Genomic DNA, 22,083 nt, shown 5'->3' on the forward strand with positions numbered 1-22,083 from the left:
AACTCCTATTTTAGATTATTTGAGCTCTCGATTAAACTTTCACTTAAATTGTGTCAAGCATGTTATACTCGACATTTTAAGCGTTCGTTTATTTAATATAGACCTTTCCTGTTTTAAGGCAAAAAATCATTGCTAAAATCATATTTTTACTTGCAGAGTTTTTCTTGTAACGTAGAAGTCAAGTTTAACTGTGAAAACTCTGCCATATTTACACAAAATCCCTTAAACTAAACACGGTTTTATTTTAATATAGTCTTGTTATGCACCTGCTACCTGATAACCATCACCACTTCTGTGACCAGCTGGCCAGTTCATTTCCTTTGTGAGGTAAGAGTTAATTAATATATTTTCCATAAATAGCAAAAGCCAGCCACAGGAGGCTGACATCCAAAACAGCCATCAGGTGTTTCTACTGGTCTGCAATCATTGATCACCTTACAGATCAAACAATGTGGCACACAAGACCAACCTCCACATATATGTACTACTGTTAAAGCATGGCCTGCAACTACAGTATATGCGGATCGGCCTGTTGATGGAATTAACTTAATAGTACTATACACCTATCTCCCATTAGGTGTCAATACTAACAGACAGTCTCGTTGCCTCCCTCCTCCCAGGATGGTTAAACTGGTATCAAGATGCTCACTTATCACTATCACCAATCTGACCTCTCCACAACCCAAGCTACTACACAAACTCAGGTCACTTGGATCAAAGAGCTTTATCCCTCTACACCACAGGGCTTGACAAACTAGATGAAATTTCAAATGTGCAAGCATACACAGAGTATTTGTCTTCTCAGCTTTAGAACTGGAAATTCAACACACCATGACACTAGTATTTTTCAGCAACTCATGCTATTGACTCAAATGTTGAAGTTCACACAACAATTTCAAGAGCTAGTAGTACATTATTACTGCTTTTGTCAACAACTTGTTATGTGGGACAAAATTCCTCACCTCTGCAGCACCTTTCCATGACCTTACAGCTTCATCACTTTCTGTTGCAGGGTTTGAGTTTGGGATTTCAGATCCAGCTGTGTGCCTCCTTTCTTGTGCCAGTGTCTCAGCAAAACAAGACTGTGCCACAGGCTGCACTTTCTGTAAAGCCTGTGACAAGAACTGGAAGTGAACCTGCATCACAGTTAAAAAGCATCGGCCGAGCACCTACAAATTAAAATACAATTAGTCATATTATTTTTACCAACTTATAAGCTTTTATTCTACTTCTAAACCAGTACTATGAAATCACTCCATATAAGTAACTGCCCTTACACTGAGCCCTCTCCACAAGGCACACCATTTTATTTTCATTCTCAGGTTTTTGTGCTCCTCTTTCCTCCAAGTTAACTATTATTTTTCAGGCTTTTAAGTCTCTAATAGACAAATTACATACATACTGCAATGCTACAAGAGATATGACCAAGAAGTCTGAAATTCACATATTACATAAATACCATAATACTAAAGGGAGATGACCAAGTTCAGCTCTCTTATTAAATCAGAACTAAAGTGGCTAGTCTTTAATCTGCTCAACATCTCTAGACTACTAGCATCTCACTTTTATTCATAATGCTCGAACAAGAAGCCTCCTCTTTGAATCTGTGTAAGACTACACCAAGCAGATCAGAAACAAGTACATTATGCAAAATTCCTATACATCAAATTTTCTCTGATGCAGGAGGATGGGGGTGGTAATTATGTTGTCGAGGACTGTCCACCTCATCCAGAACTGAAGTATGCAATCCTTGTTGACTGACAACTGAACTGAGTCCCCGGCTTGTCCGGAAGATACTTATTGGAACATACCCCTAATAACTGTGTCCTCAAAGGAAGAAAGCACAGTTGTGTACACTTACTATAAATGTAGACATTCGAGTGTATTCACTTGTTGCAGTCATCACATTTGGGTTATCCTTCCAGGGGTAGCCCTCAGTCGGCCCGAATAACAGAGGTTTAGTATTTCTGTCTCAGTTGCTGTTGCTCCAGGACTGACGTCAGGTCGTCAGTGGTCTAAAATCAGGGAGTAGACGCCATTACATCAGTTTTTCTTGCCCTGTCAGGAGCCCCCAAATAGGGAACTAGGTTATGGTGGAATAACACCACCAGCAAAAAGTAAATACAAAAAATTCCCTGTAAGGAGAGAGGAAGAGAGAGAGAGAGAGAAAGAGAAAGAGACAAGGGGGATGGAGGGAGGGAAACGAGGGGTGCAACAGTGAAAACACTCGAACATCTACATTTATGGTAAGTGTGCACAACTGTACTATGTTCTTCGTGTTTCACTGTTGCAGTCATCACATTTGGGTTGATTCCCAAAGTTGAAGAAAATGGTGGAGGCAGTCAAGAAGACTGAGGGCTGGCTAAGATGCCCTGCAAGACTGCTGTGGCAAAGCCTGCCCTGGATTTGGAGAAGATAGGCAGATGGGAATGCTTGGTGAAGGTATGAACAGATGTCAATGTTGCAGCCTCCAGGATTACCTGGTGGAGTCCCCTCTGAGCAATGCTGCAGAGGTGGAGGTTTCCCTGGTGGAATGTGTCCTGACCCCCTTTTGGGCAGTTTCCCATGCTGTTTGCAGCAGAAATGGATGCAGTGTGCTATCCATTTGGAGATTGCTTGTTTGGATATGGCCTTGCCCTCTCTGCCCCTACTGCTAAGCTGACAAGCAATTGATCAGTTTTTCCCAAAAGATTTAGTCCTGTCCAGATAGAATCTGAGCTGTATGAGCACATCGAGAGTGCAGAATCTTTTCCCCCTTGTTTTGTGGGTTAGGGAAAAAGGTGGGCAAATGAATGGACTGGTTGAGAGCCACACTGGACACCACTTTTGGCATGAAGGATGGGTTAGTCCTAAGGGAGACCCTGTCAGCATGGGAAATGATGAAGGGCTCTACAGCCATGAGTGCTTGTAGCTCTGATAATCTTCTAGCTTAAGTGATGGCCATAAGCAAGTCTGTCTTCCAAGAGAAGAATTTTAACTCTGCTGAAGCTGCAAGTTTCAAAGAGGGGAAGGGTGAGCTTTTCCAACACAAAGTTAAAGTCACAAGCTGGGGTAGGAACTCTTCTGGGTGGCCTTAAGTTAATAGCCCCTCGTAGGAACTGTTTGATGAGAGGGTGTGAGAAGAGAGGAAGCTCTGTGCTGTAATAAGCAGAGATGACAGAGGCATGAATTTTAATATAAGAGAAGGATAGACTACTGTGTAGTAGGTCTGCTAGGTAATCCAGGATGAGAGGTAGGGAGGCCTGTGCTGTTCCGGCTCCCTTAGCCAGGATCCAGGTGCAAAACCTTTTTCCACTTGTCAGCCTAGGATTTTCTAGTGCTGGGGCATCTGGCCTCAAGTATAACATCTAGGACTTGTTTGCTTAGGCTGGCAGCTTGAGGAGAGATCAGGGAATAAGCCAAACTGCCAGGGTGAGGGTCTGCAATTGGGGATGCATGAATTCTCCATTCCTCTGGTTCAGGAGTGTTGGGATCTGAGGTAGGTGCCATGGTGGCAGGGGTGACAGGCTGCGGAGCAGTGGGTACCAGTGCCGGTGTGGCCAGTCTGGGGCAACCAGGATTGCCCTCGGTTTTTCCTCCCTTATTTTTAGCAGTACACTTGAAATGAGTGGTAGAGGGGGAAATGCGTAGACCAAGAAATTCGCCCACTGGAAAGATAGAGCATCAACTTTCCAGGCCTTGCTGTGAGGTTCCCTAGTACAGAATTTGCTGAGCCGATGATTGGAGTGGGAGGCAAAGAGGTCCACCTTCTGGGTGCCGCATTTCTGGGTTACAAGAGTGAAGTTTCTGTGGTCTAGCTGCCACTCGTGTGTGTCTAGCAGGTTTCTGCTTAAGTTGTCTGCCAGAGAGTTTAGGGAGCCTGGCAGGAATTGTGCTAGCAGGTGCAGCTGCATGGCTGAGGCTGTGCGCTAAAGGGTCATGGCGAGTCTGCAGAGAGGATAAGAGCGAGTCCCTCCCTGCTTGTTGCTATACCACATCAATGTAGTTTTGTCCGTTTTGATCAGTAGAGGCCCCGGGGAAACTGTCAGGACATGCTAAACAGCTAGCATCTCTTTTTGGTTGATGTGCAGATGTATTTGATTTGGGCTCCAATGGCCCTGAATGCACCTGTCATCCAAGTGTGCACCCCAGGCATAGTCTGATGCGTTTATCGTGAGGGTCTGGGCGTCGTGAGGTTGTGAGAAGGGAAATCCCTTGTCGTGGTTACATGCTGCTACCCACCAAAGAAAATCTTTCCTTAGACAAGGTATCATTGGTTTGAGAGTTTCCATGTCTTGAGAGTGCTGACACCAAAGGCTTTTTAGGTACTACTGTAGTTTCCTCATATGCAGTCTGGTATATGGAAGGAGTAGAATGCAAGAAGCCATGAACCCCAGAGCTTGGAGGATTTTCCTTGCAGATAACTGGGGTCTGGTGACTAGTTGAGAGAAGTAGGTTGTCAGGTAGGTTTGTTTTTCTGGTGTAAGGAATGCCATCTGGGATGCCATGTCCAGACTTGCTCCCAGGAATATAATCCTTTGTGTGGGTACTAGTTTGGATTTCTTTTCGTTGACGGTGTGCCCTAGGGAGGTCAGTAGGGACTATACAAACGCCAGTTGCTCGAGCAGCTTTTCCTGTGTGCCTGAATTAGGCAGTTGTCCAAGTATGGGTAAATTTGAATATTTCTTTGTCTGCAAAAAGCAATGGGGGGAGCCAGACATTTTGTGAAAACTCTGGGAGCAGCAGATAAGCCAAAGGGAAGTGCAGAGAACTAAAAGTGCATAGATCCCGCCCTGAAATGTAGATATTTCCTGCATGATTCCCTGATAGGAATGTGGAGTTAGGCCTCTTTTAGGTCTAGGGTGGCTAGCCAAGCATCCTTGGAAAGCATGGGTAGCAGTTGCTGGAGGGTGAGCATTTTGAATTTTGGTATCACCAGGAAGGTGCTTAAAATGGATATATCGAGAATAGAGTGCCAGGTGCCCTCTTTTCTGGGTACCAGAAAAAGTCTGGAGTAGAAACCTTGGCCTTTCTGTTCTGCAGGAATGTGCTCTATTGCCCTCATAGAGAGCAGGGAAAGGACCTGCTTTTGTGCCTCTGCCCACTGGTTTGGAGGTAGCTCTGGGAACCCTTTTGGGGTTGGAAGAGTGTGGAAAGAAAATCTGTATCCCTGGGACACTATGTTGAGGACCCAGCAGTCGTTGGAAATGGTGGCCCAGGTGCTTGTGTGAAAGGAGAGTTTTCCTCCTAGGGGTAAATGAAGGTGGGCAGATGGAGGGGGTGGAGAGTCATTGTGAGTTCTTACCATGAAGGGGGGTAAGCTTAGAACTCCCTGGTTTTGAAGTGGATGAATTCCACTGTTTTGATCTCTGCATTCCCTGTGACTGTTGTCTGGGGGCTCTGCTTCCCCCGAGTCTGGGATGAACTGACCTGGAGGGAGCAGGAAAGGAACAGTGCTTGGAGGGGCAATGCCTGCTGAACCTGGGTTACTGGAGCTGTAGGAAATCCTTAACTGTCTTCATAGATTTAGCTTTTTCTTCCATCTAAGATCTCTTATGCCTTAATGCCAAATAAGCTGTCTTTGTGCAAGGGTGCATCCAATAATTTAGATTTAACATGGTCCGACAAGGGCTGTTGCATGGCGCTGCCTTCAAAGGACATAATCGGTGACGTCTACCCAGCAAGAAGCTTCTAGGGCGTCAAAACCACAGTGTAAGGTGTGCTTAGTCACTTGACTTGCAGAATGCATCAACTCCTGTAACTCTTTAGAATTTTGCACAAGCAGGAAAGAAAGACACTTTCTGTTTGAGGAGTTCCATGGTATGTTGCTGAAATTTTAGCATATGGAACTGGCAATTTAGTGCTCTGATAGCAAGAGTAGCAGAGGTGTAATACTTTTTTTTATCCCGTCTGTCTAGTGCACGGGAATCCCCATCTGAGGGGGTGGGATTCTTAGCAGAGATTGCTTTAATTCCTTTAGGCCCTTGAGAAATAACCTCAGGGTCAGCAGTAGGAGTTTTGAAAAGAAATTTGTGAGAGTCAGGTTTTCTGGGTGCAGGAGGGAGGGTGTCAGGAGTCAAACTGGATTCCATCATCCACAACATCCAGGATTGGGGGGAATGGCCAGGTGTCTGTGCTGTGGAAGATCTAAGAATTCCCAGAGTCTCTTTTTAGACCGAGGGCAAGTCCTGACATTCCCACTGGAAATGCTCCCTTAAGGTATGAAGGGTTTCCCCAAAGGAAAAGTCCTCGGGTGAAGAGGCTGAAGGAATGGAATCCTCTGCATCAGAATCCTCATAAGCAGAGAGGGGTTGCATGTCTTCATATTCAGATGCAGTCATTAGACTCCTGTTAAGACAAAACTACTGGGAACAGATCTCTTTCTTTTGGAAGGGGTAGCTTGGCTTCCCCTGATGGGCAGGATAAAGTCTTCCGCCATTTTAAGCATTTGAGACCGAGGCAAGGAAGCAGGTGCCTGAGATTGGGGTCATCTGTTTCTTGAGTGTGGGTCGTACCCTGGACGTTAGAAACTCTAATTTTAGAAACGGTAGAAACAAAACAAGTCGTTTGTTTGTGTCAAGAATCAGTAGTGCGAAGTACTTCCCTGGAAGCCGGTGCCTGCTCAGCGGCTCCGGACCCATCCAAGGGAGAGACAACCGCAGGATCATTAGTCAAACAATAGTTCTGCAGCATACCGAACTCTGAAAGGGTCTCAGTAGTGGCCTGCGAATCCAAAGAAGCGGGCATCAGGAGCTGCGAAAGCGCCTCACTGAGGATCGGCGAACTGACTACTAGCTTAACGGAAGTGTCATCGGTAGGTTTGGACCTGTGCGGTCTATCTCTGCCTTTATTCTTACATATTTTTGGAAGATCTGCTGTCAGATGGCTTACCAAAGCCATATCGGAATTTGTGGACTGTAAGCGAAAAAAACTAGCTACAATAAGGGCCCAACGACGTATAGCTCTGGCTTTGAACAAAGCCCAAAAGTGACAGAGAGGGATGTCGTGGTCTGGGCCTAAGCAAGTGACGCAGTAAGAATAAAGTCTCAGTGTGGTATTTGCTTTCCACAGGCAAGACTATTAACTTTTTTGGACATCAGTTGGTTTAAGAAAAAAGTTCCCCAACGGGGTACCTAAGCTTTAGAAGATTTCAGCTTCATTTCGGAAGACAAAACTCAGGTAGTGTCCGACCGGCACACATGCGAACTGCTTCTGCTTCAGGCTCCGCAGCAAGAAAGACTGATGAAATGGCGTCTGCTGCCTTACTTTATACTACTGATGACCTGACGTCAGTCCTGAAGTGAAAGCAACTGACGCAGAAACACTAAGCCTCTGGTATTCGGGTCGCCAAAGGCTACCCTCGCAGGGATAACCCAAATGTGATGACTGCAACAGTGAAACACGAAGAACATCTAAGCTATCCTCAGGGTCTGATTCAGAAAACTTGCAGAAAAAAAAAAAAACATCTCCCCCTCACCCTCCTGTGTAGATTCAAGCACCTTGAATCTCTTCAAGAAAGGAGGTAATCCCCCTTTCATTTATCAGAAACTACTTTACAAGAAGGATCAACACCCCAAATTAAATCCTGAGCCAGACCAAGGAAAATAATATTTATATACTCTCTCTAATTAAACTTATATAAATATATATATCTATATCTCTATCTATATCTATCTATATCTATCTACATATCTATATCTATCTATATATCTATATCTATCTATATATCTATATATCTATATATCTATATATATCTATATATCTATATATCTATATCTATATATATATCTATATATATATATATATATATATATATATATATATATATATATATATATATATATATATGAGATATTGTGTTGTCCATTTTCATTCTTCCTCAATAAATGGGTATCAGATCCAATCTTGGATTTGACTCTATTTTTCTTCCAGACTCTGAATCGGACTCTCGATCGCCTCTCTTACCCATAATGCCTCTTACTACTGTTTTACCTCAGATCAAATTTGCTGGCACTATAAACTACTGAAGAAAAAAAGGTTACAAAACAAAAAAAAAAAATAGCAGCAAAAAAACAGGAATAGTGGCTACAAAACACAAACTTAATCAGGTCCCCCCAAAGGAAAGTGGAGGGTGTTGGAGGGTGGCAAGTTTAAGAAGAATGAAAATAGACAACACAATTGTATAGTTATGGTTAGTACATAACATTTACATCTGATGTAGTAATTTTCATTCCTCAATAAATGGGACAGACTCCCCAGTTACAACATGGGCCTCATGGAAGGATATTCTGGAGTACCACAAAACCAAAAGCAGCCCTGCTTCTCGTGATGATGTCCAACTTGTAATGAGCGATAAACATATGAGCAATGGACCAAGTGGCTGCAGCACAAATATCCTCAATGGAAGCTCTGGCCCACAAAGTGGCAGATGTGGCCATAGACCTAGTAGAGTGAAATTTTGGGCATCTTGTCAAAGGTAATCCTTTCAAATGGTAAACATAAGAAATCCAATCTGAAATTCATTTAGCTAGGGTGACTTTAGAAACAGACTTTCCAACTTGTGACAGGCAAAAGAAACAGACTGGTCACTTTTCTGGAAATCCTTCGATGTAATGTGATCCTATCTCACCTACATTCATTACTGACGGGCTCGGAGCAGAGAGTCAGCTCCGACTCGGCCACTATAACTAGCACGTAGTCTCTCATTGGCTGGGCTAACCTTGTATCCCAGGATGCATCACGCCCAAACCCCCAGATCTCATTTGCCGTTCCTAGAGTAACGACGTGGTCTTTGGCTGTGGCTAAGTACCCTCTCTTTTTTTTGAACTTATAGCTGTTGCTCGAGTTATACCAAAAAAGCTATTCTAATAGCTACGTTGTCTGTTGTATCCATTTTTTGTGACAGACTGCGTTTGTTGTTAGTTAATCCTTCTGTTTGGCGGGCTAGGCCCATTTAAGTTAGAGGGCCTTTGCCCTATCTTGTGTCGTTAGTGTTCGGGCGTTTAAGTTAGAGCCCTTTCCTCCCTCCCTACCTTGTGTTGCTGAGTGTGCTTTGTGTTGATTTATAGTTGAAATCGAATTTTTGTTGCTCTACTTGTGGGTTGTGTGTTCCTTATGTTGGGCAAGGAACCAAAAGAACATAAGCCATCTGGCTTTAAAAAATGTGCCAAATGTGCGTATAAGAAGTCGCTGATTGATGGCCATGCCATCTGTGTATATTGTCTTGGTGCCATACACTTGCAGGAATCCTGCAGTGTGTGTCATGCCTTCTCTGCCAGGGTTTTACAGGAGAGAAAAAAATAAACTTATCCTTAAGGGTTTGATTAAACCCTCCTTTGAGGAAACTTTGGCGTCTTCTCCTCCCTCTGAGAAATCCAGGTCCAAGACTAAAATGAAGTCTCTGGCTCTGACTAGTTCATCGGAGCCTCCAGAGAAAAGGTCAAAAACTATATCTTCTTCCTCGGCACCACTGGTCTCGGAGCCGCAGGAAGTCTTGTCTGTTGCAGGGATGGCTTCTTCGACTTCATGGTAGTCTGCGCCGAAGGAGGTTGTGGTGGTTCTCGAGCCTGCTTCGGCTTCGATCCCTTTGGAGCTGATTCGGAGCCGTTCCCCCAGTCTTGTCTCTGTTCCGACCGAGAAGGTTTCTCGACCGCCTTCTGTCTCCTCCAAGTCCTCCAGGCTCTCGGATTCGGATGTCGATAGGGTGGTCCAGAGGCTCCTCCAGTCGCCAGTGTTAACTAAATTATTTTCGGCTCCAGCCCAGTCGGCTCCAGAGCCAGCTGCTATATCGCTTCCGTTTCTTGCTCCTCCGACAACCTCGGTATCGTCGGAGCCGGGAGTCTGCCGAATCGAGTGAAGTCTCTGGGTCGGCTATGAAACCTTGTGCTAGTCTTTCGGATCCGACCTCGGCTTCAACCTTTTCCATTCCTTCTACAGGTTTTGGTACTCGGGTGTCCTCAGTCGAACCCGAAGGGGATACATCGGGGCTTCAGGCTGTGGCTCCGAGTCTCCCCCTTGGTGCTTCGGCTAGGGGTACCACGATTCCGGTCATGGTCTCGGAGGCAGGTTTTTCGTCTGATTCTGGTGGACCTGCCTTCGAGGCTATGAGGAGCGTGCTGGATAAGTCCATAGTGACTTCACCTGAATCGGCAACTCCTTTCCCAGACGCTGCGACTAGAGCTTCTGGTGCCCCCCTATCTCTAGACAGTGGGGCTCCTAGGCCTGAGGATACCTCCATGTGTGGTCCCCTACTTTCTGAGGGCCTTTCAGAGTCTGTGCCTGAAGAGCCTCCCAGGAAGAAGTTCTGTAAGAGGAAGCACGTAGACTCCCCAGAGGAGTCTGTCACCTCGGACACCGACCTCGATGATGCAGAAGGGTCCCCGAAGTCGTCCTCTGATGATGTCTCGTTCTCTGATATCCTGGAGATCTTGAGACAGCGGGGCGACTGGCCATCCAAAAACCCTTCTGAGGAGTCGGTCTTCCTCAAGGCCTTCGGAGCCCAGCCTTCTGCCTCCTGGGTGTCTCCACCCTTCGATGAATTATTGGATCTTATTTGTCGAAGGGTGTGGGAACACCCTGACTCTGTGGAGCCAGTTCCTAGCCGCCCCAATAAGTTCTTATCTGTGCCTCCTGGAAAATAATTTTTGACCAAGGGAGTACCTGTGGATGCTATGGTGGTGGCGTCTGCCACTCAGCAGGACGTGGCAGTGGCTTCTACTTCCATCCATCCTCCTAATAAAGAGTCTAGGAGTATGGATAGGTATGGGAAGCATACTCTGTCTTCAGCGACCTTTACCTTGCGGTCGCTGAATTACTTGTGTCACTTTACGCGGCTCCAAAGGAATCTCATAAAGGAGTTGGGAGATACCCTGTCGGGTAACTTGCCTGAGGCGTTGGCCCAGTCTGTTAACACCCAGCTGTCTACCCTTTCTTCCATCGTCAACTCGTCCATGAGGCTCATATCTTATGCAGCTGAGAGGGCGGGTAGAGCAGCGAGTTCGGGCGTAGCCCTCAGGAAGCAAGCTTGGATGCGCTTGTGTCATTTTGAGGAGGCTTTCAAGTCTTCTTTCACAGATGCCCCATTCGACGGGTCCTCCCTTTTTGGACCCAAAGTGAAAGACACCCTCACTAGATGTGAGCAGGAGGGCAAGACTTTGTCTGCAGTTGGGGCTCATTTTTCGCTTCCCTCTAGACCTTATCCCAAGGCTCAGAGGGGAGGGGAAATGTGGTTCATAAAGTCTCAAAAGTCTTACCCTGCCCATCAAAGTGACCCCCCCCTCCAGGGGCAGAGGAGGGGGGAATTTTAATGGAAGGCGTCGCCCTAGAGGCGGTGGAGGCCCCCGCAATACAGGAGACCGCGAGTCCTTTCGTGGTTCCTCCTACCAACGTCCCTGAGGGATTACCCGACTGTGCGTTTCCGGTGCCAGTCGGGGGTCGTTTTTAGGAGCATCTTCACGCCTGGGAGTTCATCACTCGGGATCGATGGGTGCTTCCGTATCATCACCGGAGGTTACACCATTCCCTTTATTAGTCTCCCCCGCCATCAAGAAAAATCCCAGACGTTTCACACAGTCAATGGGATCAGGCAGCAATAGAGGTCTCAAAGCTGCTAGAAAAAGGAGTCATCCAACCAGTCCCCACAGACCAGATTGGATTAGGAACTTACTCAAGGTTATTTTTGGTGCCAAAAAGAACAGGGGACTTGAGACTCATTCTGGATCTCAGCCGTCTAAACCACTTTGTAAAGAAGTCCAAGTTCCGAATGGTCACTTTGCAATCCATTTTCCCATTGCTTGAGAAAGGAGTATGGATGTGCTCCCTCGATCTCAAGGATGCCTATTATCACATCAAGATAAACAAGGCTTCCAGAAATCATTTACGCTTCCGGCTGGGAGCCAGTCATTTTCAATTCCGGGCCCTGCCCTTTGGTCTCACCACAGCCCCCAGGGTGTTCACCAAGTGTCTGGCAGTGGTGACAGCTCACCTGAGACGTCTAGGATTCCAGGTGTTTCCTTATCTAGACGACTGGCTCCTCACCGCCCCCACCAGGCATCTACTTGTTCAAGCCATGAGAGCTACTGTCAAATTGGGCCATCTTCTAGGGATTTCATTCAACTGGGCAAAGTCTGTATTGCTGCCATCACAGCGTGTTGCCTTTATCGGCGCAGAGCTAGACTCTGTAGAGATGCAAGCTTTCCTACTGACAGAGAGAATAAAAGTGTTACAGACCCAAGTCCTGGCTTTACTACCCCGGGAAAAAGCCCAAGCCAGGATAGTTCTTCAGTTGTTGGGATCAATGGCGGCTACCATCCTCCTAGTTCCGCTAGCCAGGTTACAAATGCAAATACTTCAGTGGCTCCTTTCGGCCCAGTGGTCATATCAGGAACGTCCCTTGTCCCATCCGATTCTCATCACGGAGAGATGCCGGCAGGATCTGCACTGGTGGCTTCTCTCTTCCAACCTAAATCAAGGGAGACCCTTGAGCCCCTCGTTCCCTATTGCCACAGTAACCACAGACGCCTGCCAGATAGGGTGGGGGGGCATTATCTGGGCGAGATGGTCCAAGGTATGTGGCAAGACCACGAAGTTCACTTGCATATCAATGTTCTGAAGATGAGAGCGGTGCTTCTAGCGTTGCAGGCACTTCACAGCTCCCTTCCCAGGGGAACTATTGTGATTCTTTCCGACAATATGTCGGTTGTCTGGTATCTGAACAAGCAGGGAGGAACCAAGTCCTACCCCCTTTGAAGGGAGGCCATGAGAGTGTGGAATTGGGCGATCGCTTCCCAGCGTTTTCTAGTGGCAATGCACATTCCGGGGAAGTCCAATGTGACAGCAGACAGGCTGAGTAGAGCTATTCTGATGCCTCACAAGTGGTCCCTGAACGACAGAGTGGCTGCTCAGATCTTCTCCAAGTGGGGCCTTCCCTGCTGCAACCTCTTTGCCAGCCCCCTGAATGCGAAGTGCAGCAATTTTTTCACTCTGATCCCCCCACAGGGGGAGTCACCCAGGGATGCTCTAGTTCACAATTGACCCTCCGGTCTGCTCTATGCCTTCCCGCCGCTCCCTCTTCTACCAAGATTGATTCAGAAGGCTACCTGCGTGGGAAGCAAGATGATTTTGATTGCACCACACTGGCCCCGTCAAGTATAGTTGCCCTTCCTTCGGAAGTATGCGGTGGATGGTCCTTGGATTCTGGACCCAGCTCCAGACCTATTGACTCAGTCAGGACAGCTCCATCCATCCCTATGAACTCTCAAACTCGCTGCCTGGCTTCTCCACTTCCAACCTTAGTCAGACAGCATATCTTTACCCCGGAAGTAGTACATATTCTGTCTTCCTCCCACAAGTCTCCTACTAGGAAAATATACTCTAGCAAATGGAAGAGATTTGCAATTTGGGCTCAGCAATGTGATATTGATCCCCTTACAGCCCCTGTGTCGGCGGTGTTAGATTTCTTAGCAACACTCTTTAGACAGGGCTCAGCTGCCTCCACTATAAAGGTTCAGTTGGCAGCAATCTCCAATTATGTTGCACATGAGCCTTGCCTCATGGGTCAAACTGTGTAAAGTCTTTCTGAAAGGAGCCTGGTTGCTTCGCCCTCTGGTTTCGCAACCCGTCTTGCCATGGGATTTAGATGTGGTGCTCAGAGCTTTAACGTCTTCTCCCTTTGAGCCGGCAGCCTCCTGCAAATTGAAATTTTTGTCATGGAAGACTGCCTTCTTGGTAGCCATAACGTCAGCCAGAAGGGTATCGGAGCTTCAAGCCCTTTCTGTTAAACCTCCTTATTTAATTTTTCATAAGGACAGAGTATCTCTGAGACTTAATCTTTCTTTTCTCCCTAAGGTCTCTTCTGCCCTTTGTCTCCACCAGTCTATTGAGCTTCCGGTCTTTTTTCCACGGTTTTCCAACAAAGCGGAATACAAATTTCACCAGTTGGATGTGCATAGACAACTGAGGTTTTATTTAAATAGGACACAACAGGAGAGGAAATCAGATCAGTTGTTTGTGTCCTTTTCGGACAATAGAATTGGCATATCTGTAACTAAGGGCACCATAGCTAAGTGGATTAGAGACTGCATCTCATTTATTTATGCATTAGCGGGTAAGGATCTTCCCTTTCCAGTTAAGGCGCATTCTACCAGGGCTATGTCAACTTCAGTGGCCTTTCATGCTAGACTATCCATAGATGAGATATGTGCAGCTGCTACTTGGACTTCTCCACATACCTTTATTTCTCATTACAAACTGGACGTGGCCTCTAGAGGTTGGGCTTCCTTTGGTTCCATAGTGCTCAGGAGTGTTTTCCAGTGAGCCTCCTGGGATTTAGGTGCTAGGGATGCTGTCCCGTCAGTAATGAATGTAGGCGAGATAGGATCACATTACATCTTTTAGTTATGTACATACCATAACGATAGATGTATGTGATCCATCTCGCCTACATTCTTACGTATCTGCCCTCCTTCCCCCTACCTGTTGGACTTGGAGGAAACTTGTATTCTGATTCCTCTGAGGATATTATTTTTTCTCTCCTCTTACATAAATATCCTTGTGGTGTATGTGGGAAGAAAATATTGGGGCAAACAAGATCCGGGGATTTGGGCTTGATGCATCCTGGGATACAGGGTTAGCCCAGCCAATGAGAGATTTCGTGCTAGTTATAGTGGCCGAGTAGGAGCAGACTCTCAGCTCCGAGCCAGTCAGTAATGAATATAGGCGAGATGGATCACATACATCTATCGTTATGGAGATAAAAACGAAGCCGCTTATGTGCATCCAAAAAGTAAATCATGTTTTCTCCTTTACTGGAAAATTTTGGAAAGAAAACTCAAATTTATGACACGACTGATTTTCATTACAGAAGCAATCTTTGGTAGAAAAGACGGATTAGTAAGTAAAGTGACTATCTTGATGGGAAATCAAACAAGGCTGTTTTGTAGAGTGCTTGGAGTTCAGAAACTCACCTGGCGAAGTAAAAGTCATGGGGAAAATTGTTTTCCAAGAAAGAGATCTGAGGCCAGATTTAGCTGAAGACACAAAACCGAGATGAACCAAGCTTTGTGGAGCAAAATCTTTAACTGGAGGTGTGAACAAAAAAGTGCCTTTAAGGAATGCTTTACTTAGTCTGGATGAAGCTACAGAAGAAGCATAATGTCCAGTGAGATAATTAGAGAAGGCTACTAACTGAACTTTGATGCTGAAAAAACTAGCACCTCCTTGAAAAACTGATGCCAGGAAATTCAAAACAGCTGGAACTGAAGCTATAAAGGATCTAATTTGTTTCTGTTGTGCTCAGATGGAGAATATTTTCCATTTACTCCTGCATAACTTCCTGGGTGCAGGTTTCCGGGAAGATATTAATATTAGGCGAACTAAAGAAGAAAGCCTGGAGTGTCTAGTCATCATCGGAAATAGAAAAAACATGGGGTCAACTTGAAGCCTGGAACGTCAGGGTGAGTACTCCCTGAGGGATCAGACACTAGTTCTGGACTGGGGGACCAATGTCCAAAGTTAGGACAGAATGTGTGACCTCAAGTAGGTAAACCAAACTTGCCAAGGTCAGAAAAGTTAATGAGGATAACCTTTGCTCTTTAACCATAATGCATTCTGAAGAAATTTGGGTTTAGAGGTAGGAGAGGGCAAGCGTACTGGAGACCTGAGGGCCAAACATGGACTACAGCATCTCTCAGTAACTCCCCTCTGAGGGGGAATTAGGGTGAAAACCTTCTGCACTTGTTGAGGGGTGAGGTGAAGACAGCGCGAGCTTGACACCATCTGCAGAAGATCCTTTCTGTCACTGCATGACTGAGAAAAGTACAGTTTTGTACCTACCATAAATGTAGATGTTCGAAGATCCACATTGCTGCAGTCCTTACACTTGGGTAGTCCGCTGTCCTCTGTCGGCCCGAATATCAAAGCATTAGGCTGACGTCGGTCAAGGCGCTTAAGACTGACATCAGGACGTCAGGGTACAAATGCGCATGACCGACGTCATATCCTCAGTCTTTTCTTGCCCCAGATGTCAGAAGACCCTAAACAGAAAGGTCAAAACCAAAAGACAGCAAAAAACAACCAACCACCCTTGCACTAATCATATGAACAATATATATACAATATGTACAATATTTACAACCCAAACCACACAACCGCCTCTAACAGAGGGAAGGAGGGAGTAAATTGGACTGCAGCAATGTGGATCTTGAACATCTACATTTATGGTAGGTACAAAACTGTACTATGTTCTTCATCTCACATTGCTGCAGTCCTTACACTTGGGTAGAATCCCAAAGCAGAGGTAAGGGAGGATGGCAAAACTATAAAGTAGTAGGAGCTGCCAAAATGCCCTGTAAAATAGCAGTGGCAAACCCAGCCCTAGATTTAGAGTAAAGTGGAAGGTGGTAATGCTTAGAGAAAGTATGCACTGAACTCCAAGTAGCTGCCTCCAAAATATCCTTAGTTGCCACCCCCCTTAAAAAAGCTGTAGATGTGGCAGTAGCTCTAGTGGAATGAGGCCTAATCCCAGCTGGAACTTCCTTACCATGATGGGAATAACAGAAAGCAATACAAAACCCAATCCACTTAGAAATAGTTTGTTTTGACACAGGCTTGCCCTGAGAACCCAAAGCAAAAGAAACAAACAACTGCTGAGACTGCCTGAACCCTTTAGTTCTGCTCAAATAATATCGCAACTGCCTGTGTATATCCAAGGTGTGCAAAATCTTTTCCCCTTTATTTTGGGGGTTTGCATAAAAAGTAGGCAAATGAATAGTTTGGTTTAAAGCCACACTAGAAACCACCTTAGGCATAAAGGAAGGATTAGTACGTAAAGATACCCTATCCTTATGGAAAATTAAGAAAGGCTCAACTGCCATAAGGGCCTGTAATTCAGAAACCCTTCTCGCAGAGGTAATGGCCAACAAAAAAGCAGTCTTCCATGATAAATATTTCAACTCAGCAGTAGCTGCAGGCTCAAAAGGTTGTAGAGTGAGTTTCTCCAACACAAAATTGAGATCCCAAGCAGGAGTAGGAGCTCTCATGGGGGTCTTATATTCTTTGCCCCTCTAAGGAATTGCTTAAACAAAGGATGAGACAACAAAGGTGGATCACAGTCATAGTGAGCAGAAATTGCTGCAGCATGAATCTTAATAGAAGAGAAGGACAACCCTTTGTCCAGTAACTCAGCAAGATATTGAAGAGCCACACTTAAATTAGGCTTAGCAACATCAAATTCCTTTGCTGCACTCCAAAATAAAAATCTCTTCCATTTATCTGCGTATACTTTCCTTGTACTAGGCCTTCTGGCCTCCAAAATAACATTCAAAACTTGCTGCGGAAGCTGAGACCCTCCAGGGTTTAAAACAGAATATGCCAGGCTGTTAGGTGAAGAGAGTGAAGTTTGACATTGAGTAAATGACTGTTCTCTTGAGACAGCAGGTGTGGAATCGAAGGCAAAGGCCATGGAGGCTCCCGAACCAGACTTCTCAGTAATGGGTACCAGTGCTGTCGAGGCCAATCTTGAGCTATTAGAATCATCTTTGGCTTGTCCAGTCTGACCTTTAGGAGTACCTTTGGGAGGAGAGGCAGAGGTGGAAAGGCATACACATGAAGATTGCTCCAATTGAAAGAAAAAGCATCCACTTTCCAAGCTGTGGGATGAAACCTTTTTGTGCAAAACTTTGGCAGCTGGTGGTTTAGTGGAGAAGCGAACAGATCTATGTCTGGAGTTCCCCATGACACTGTCAATTTCTGAAATACATGAGGATCCAATTTCCACTCGTGGGGATCCATAATTCGTCTGCTCAACACGTCTGCTAAGGAGTTCTGTGCTCCGGCAGAAACCTTGCCTGAAGATTGAGTTGTAAACTGAGAGCAGTCTCCCACAAAATCATTGCTTGCCTGCATAGAGGATAGGAATGTGTTCCCCCTTGCTTGTTGATGTACCACATGACAGTTGTGTTGTCTGTTAGAACCAACACCTGCCCTGGAAGAAGTAAATCCTTGAAAGCTATTAATGCAAATTGGACTGCTAACATCTCCTTCAAGTTGATATGTAGATGTTGTAGTCTGGCAGGCCACGTGTCTTGTATCCACTTTCCATTTAGATGAGCTCCCCAAGCTTTGTCTGAGGCAACTGTCGTTAGAATCTGACTCGCCTCTGGCCGGGTCACAGAGAGTCCCTTGTTTAGGTGACATTCCTGAGCCCACCACAAAAATTCCTTTTGAATGCAAGGTATTATCCGAATGACAGTGTCCATATCTTGGCAGTGCTGAGTCCATACATTTTTGAGATACCATTGTAGCTTCCTCATATGTAGTTTGGCATTGGGAAGCACCAGAATACAAGATGCCATGAACCCCAAGGCTTGAAGGACTGTCCTTGCAGTCAGCCTGGACAGATGAGACAATTGATGGAAGTAAAGTGAAAGATTCTTTTGTTTGTCCGGGGTCAAAAAGGCCATCTGGGATGCTGTATTCAGTCTCACACCCAGAAAGCACATGTCCTGAGAGGGTACTAGACTGGACTTTATTTCGTTCACAGAATACCCCAGGCATCTTAGCACTGCTATCACATATTGTAAATGATGAAGAAGCTCGTCCCTTCCTTTGGCCAAAATCAGGCAATCGTCCAAATAAGGATAAATCTGTATTCCTTTTAGCCTGAAGAAAGCTATCACTGGAGCCAGAACCTTTGTGAACACTCTGGGCAGTAGATAAGCCAAAGGGCAATGCAGAGAACTGATAATGAGAAGTCCCAGCTCGAAAACGCAGATACTTCCTGCAACTTAGCCTGATAGGAACATGAAGGTAAGCTTCCTTGAGATCCAGAGTCACCATCCAGTGATCTTTGCCCAGCAGAGGTAAAAGCTGTTGTTAACGTCAACATTTTGAACTTGGGAATGTCCAGATAAGTGTTGAGGATAGACAAATCCAAAATTGGTCTCCACGTGTTCCCCTTCTTTGGTACTAGGAACAGGCGTGAATAAAATCCCAGGCCTACTTCTGGCAGAGGGACCGGCTGTATGGCCCCTATTTGCAGCAGCAGAGAAATTTGTTTTTGAGCCTCTATTCTTTGCTGAGGAGGAACATCTGGCATGCCCCTGAAAGGAGGCAATGTATGGAAATAAAACCTGTAACCTTGGTGTATAATATCCAATACCCACTTGTCCTGGGTAATCAAATTCCAATTTTCTTTGAAGAGTGCCAACCTTCCTCCCAAAGGTGCTGCCAGACAAGAAGGCTCTGGCAGCTGAAAAGGTAGGTCATTGGGCCTGTTTACGAAAGGACTGGCCCCTGCCCTCACCCGAAGACTGTGCAGGTGAACTCCCTGTTCTAGGTCTGAAAGAGCCCTGAGCTCTACCCCTACCACGCCTAGATCTTCCCTAGACTGTGAATCATAAGAAGGGTACGTCCACCCCTTAGCAGGCCAATTCCTATTAAACTTGGAGGCTGAACTTGCAAAAATCTTTAACAGTCTGCATAGACTTAGCCTTGTCTTCCATTTTCTTTAAAACTGCCTCCACAGGTGAACCAAACAATACATCAGACTGTAAAGGAGCATCTAAAATCCTTGTTTTAACATGGTCAGATAAATTCTGATCCCTCAGCCAGGCGTGCCTGCGAAGAACTGACCCAGTGGCAGCCACCCTAGACGAGGCCTGTACAGCATCAAATCCACATTGCAAAGAATGCTTACCCACCTGTTCAGAAACATGTACCAAATCTTGCAATTCTTTACACTCAATGCCTTCCGCCAGAGCATCTACCTTAGACTTCAATTGAGAAAGAAGATAGTTTTGATATTTCAACATGTGAAACTGGCAATTCAAAGCCCTCATAGCTAAGGTGGAAGAAGTATAGACTTTCTTTCCCCATCTATCCAAAGCTCTGGCCTCTTTATCTGGAGGAACTGGATTTTTTACCACAGAGGCCTTGACACCCTTAGGTCCCTGACTAACTGTTTCTGGGTCTGCCCTAGGACTCTCATACAGATATTTATGAGCTTCAGGCACCCTGTAATACCTGTCCGGCTTAACAGGAGCAGGAGGCAAAGAATCAGGATTAAGTGAAGCCTCCGCAAACACATCTTCCACAACATCCAGAAAAGGAGGAATAGCCAAAGGGCTATGCTGGGGTAAAAGCAAAAATTCCCTAAGCCTTTTCCTGGAATCAGAGAAGTCCTGACCTTCCCACTTAAAATGTTCCTCATAGAATGAAGAGTCTCTGAAAAAGAAAATCCTCTGGAGGAGAAGCAGGAGGAGTAGAATCATCCACATCAGAATCAGAATAAGGAGAATACTCCTGCAAGTCTTCAGCCGAAGACTCTGAAACATCCGAAACCTGCTCAAAACTCCCCAACTCTGGTTCCACCCTAGGCCTCTTATCAGGAGGGGGCAAAGAGCCTCTAATCAAAGTAATTAAATCTTCTGCCATTTTGAGCATGTGCTTCTTGGGCACAGATCCTGAAGAACTAGGAGTGACACCAACAGAAGCTAAACCTGGCCTGCCTCTGGGAGAAGCCTTGGAAACAGAAGGAGAGGGCCTAACCACCCTAGGAAGGGAAGGGAGTACAGTAACCTGAGAAGCCCCTTCAGCCTGACCTGCCTCCTGAGAGGCCACATCCTGCAATATCAAAGTCTCCCCCTGGGACTCCAGAGAAGCCTCCGGTGGAACCACCGGTTCCACCGACGCCTCCAAAGAACCGGCGTCCGGACGACTCTTCTTGCCTGGGTTTAGCTGCTTTGTCTTTGCGCTTCTTGAAGCGGCCGGAGCATCCGGCGGCATATTGTAATTGCACCGCCCGAAGACCAACCTGGCACAATCTAACCTCCGCTTAATAGTGCGCTTATTAAACCTAGCACAAAAGCGACACCCAACAACGTCGTGCTCAGGCCCCAAACAAGGAATACACAAAGTATGATAATCTCTATGCGGTATCTGCTTCCCACAAGAAATACAGTTATTCACTTTTTCTGACATCCAGTAAACCACTGAGGCAAGAAAAAACTAAAATATTCCACAACGGGGTACTTAGCCAACTTTGACTCGGTCTGAAACTCCGAATTCGAAAAATTTCAGAACGCCGAACGGCACTTGCAACGCTGCTTCTGCATCGGACCATGCGGCAAAAAAGACTGAGGATATGACGTCGGTCATGCGCATTTGCACCCTGACGTCCTGATGTCAGTCTTAAGCGCCTTGACCGACGTCAGCCTAATGCTTTGATATTCGGGCCGACCGAGGACAGCGGACTACCCAAGTGTATGGACTGCAGCAATGTGAGATGAAGAACATCTACTCATGAGGCATCAGAATAGTTCTGCTGGGCTTCTTTGCTAGAACACTGGATTTCTCTAGTAAGTGCATTCCTACCACAAAGCGGTTGGAAGAGATTGCCCATTGCCAGACTCTCATTGCTTCTTGGCAAAGGGAATAGGACCTGGTTCTCCCTTGTTTGATGATGCACCAAACCACTGACATACTGTTTGTCTGGATAGCAACTGTCCCTAGAGGAAGAGTCCTGAAAGGCCTGCAACTCTAAAAGGACGGCTCTCATCTCAAATACACTTGTATACCGACTGGTCTCTTCTGGGACCACGTGCCTTGAACAATCCATCCTAAGAAAGTATACCCCCATACCAATTAGGAGGTGTCAGCGTGGCCTTAGCGGGAGCAAGGACAAACGGATGCCCTTCCTTGACAAACATCATTGGACTGGATCCGTCAAAGTTGGAAATCCCTGCAAATCCAACAAAGCTTTATAGGAGGATTCCGTGGTTGTCAATGAATCTACCATTGTACTGCCATAGGCCACTGGAGAATCGCATGTGAATGTGAGCAGCGGGTAGTAGAATAATCACTGCAATTATCATACCTAATGCCTGGAGTACCAGTTTTGCAGGAGAAGGATGCGATAACATGCGACTGGCACGTAGCCTCAAAGTATGAATTCTGTTTTATGGTAGAAAGGCCATCTGATAGTGTCCAGGCAACCCCAAATGAAGTCCAAGACTTGAAATGGCTGAAAATGAGACTTGGGGAACTATGATCTCCACGGACCGACCTAGACTGAGTAAGTAATCCCTGGTTTCCTAAAATAGCTTCCTG

At 45.8% G+C, this 22,083-nt stretch overlaps 1 protein-coding gene across 2 annotated transcripts in view; it reads right to left on the minus strand.

Annotated features, from left to right (window-relative positions):
• GARRE1 (granule associated Rac and RHOG effector 1) overlaps nt 1-22,083 on the minus strand; it is a 1,402,647-nt gene that overhangs the window by 1,337,459 nt on the left and 43,105 nt on the right. For both annotated transcript variants that reach the window (XM_044081683.1, XM_044081682.1), the window contains exon 2: nt 963-1,169. In XM_044081683.1, coding sequence (XP_043937618.1) covers nt 963-1,169 — 207 coding nt within the window. The remainder of the gene's footprint in view (nt 1-962; nt 1,170-22,083) is intronic.

Source organism: Protopterus annectens, chromosome 8.part1 (genome assembly GCF_019279795.1).
Source record: "Protopterus annectens isolate FY-2018-M chromosome 8.part1, PAN1.0, whole genome shotgun sequence".
NCBI lineage: Eukaryota > Metazoa > Chordata > Ceratodontiformes > Protopteridae > Protopterus > Protopterus annectens.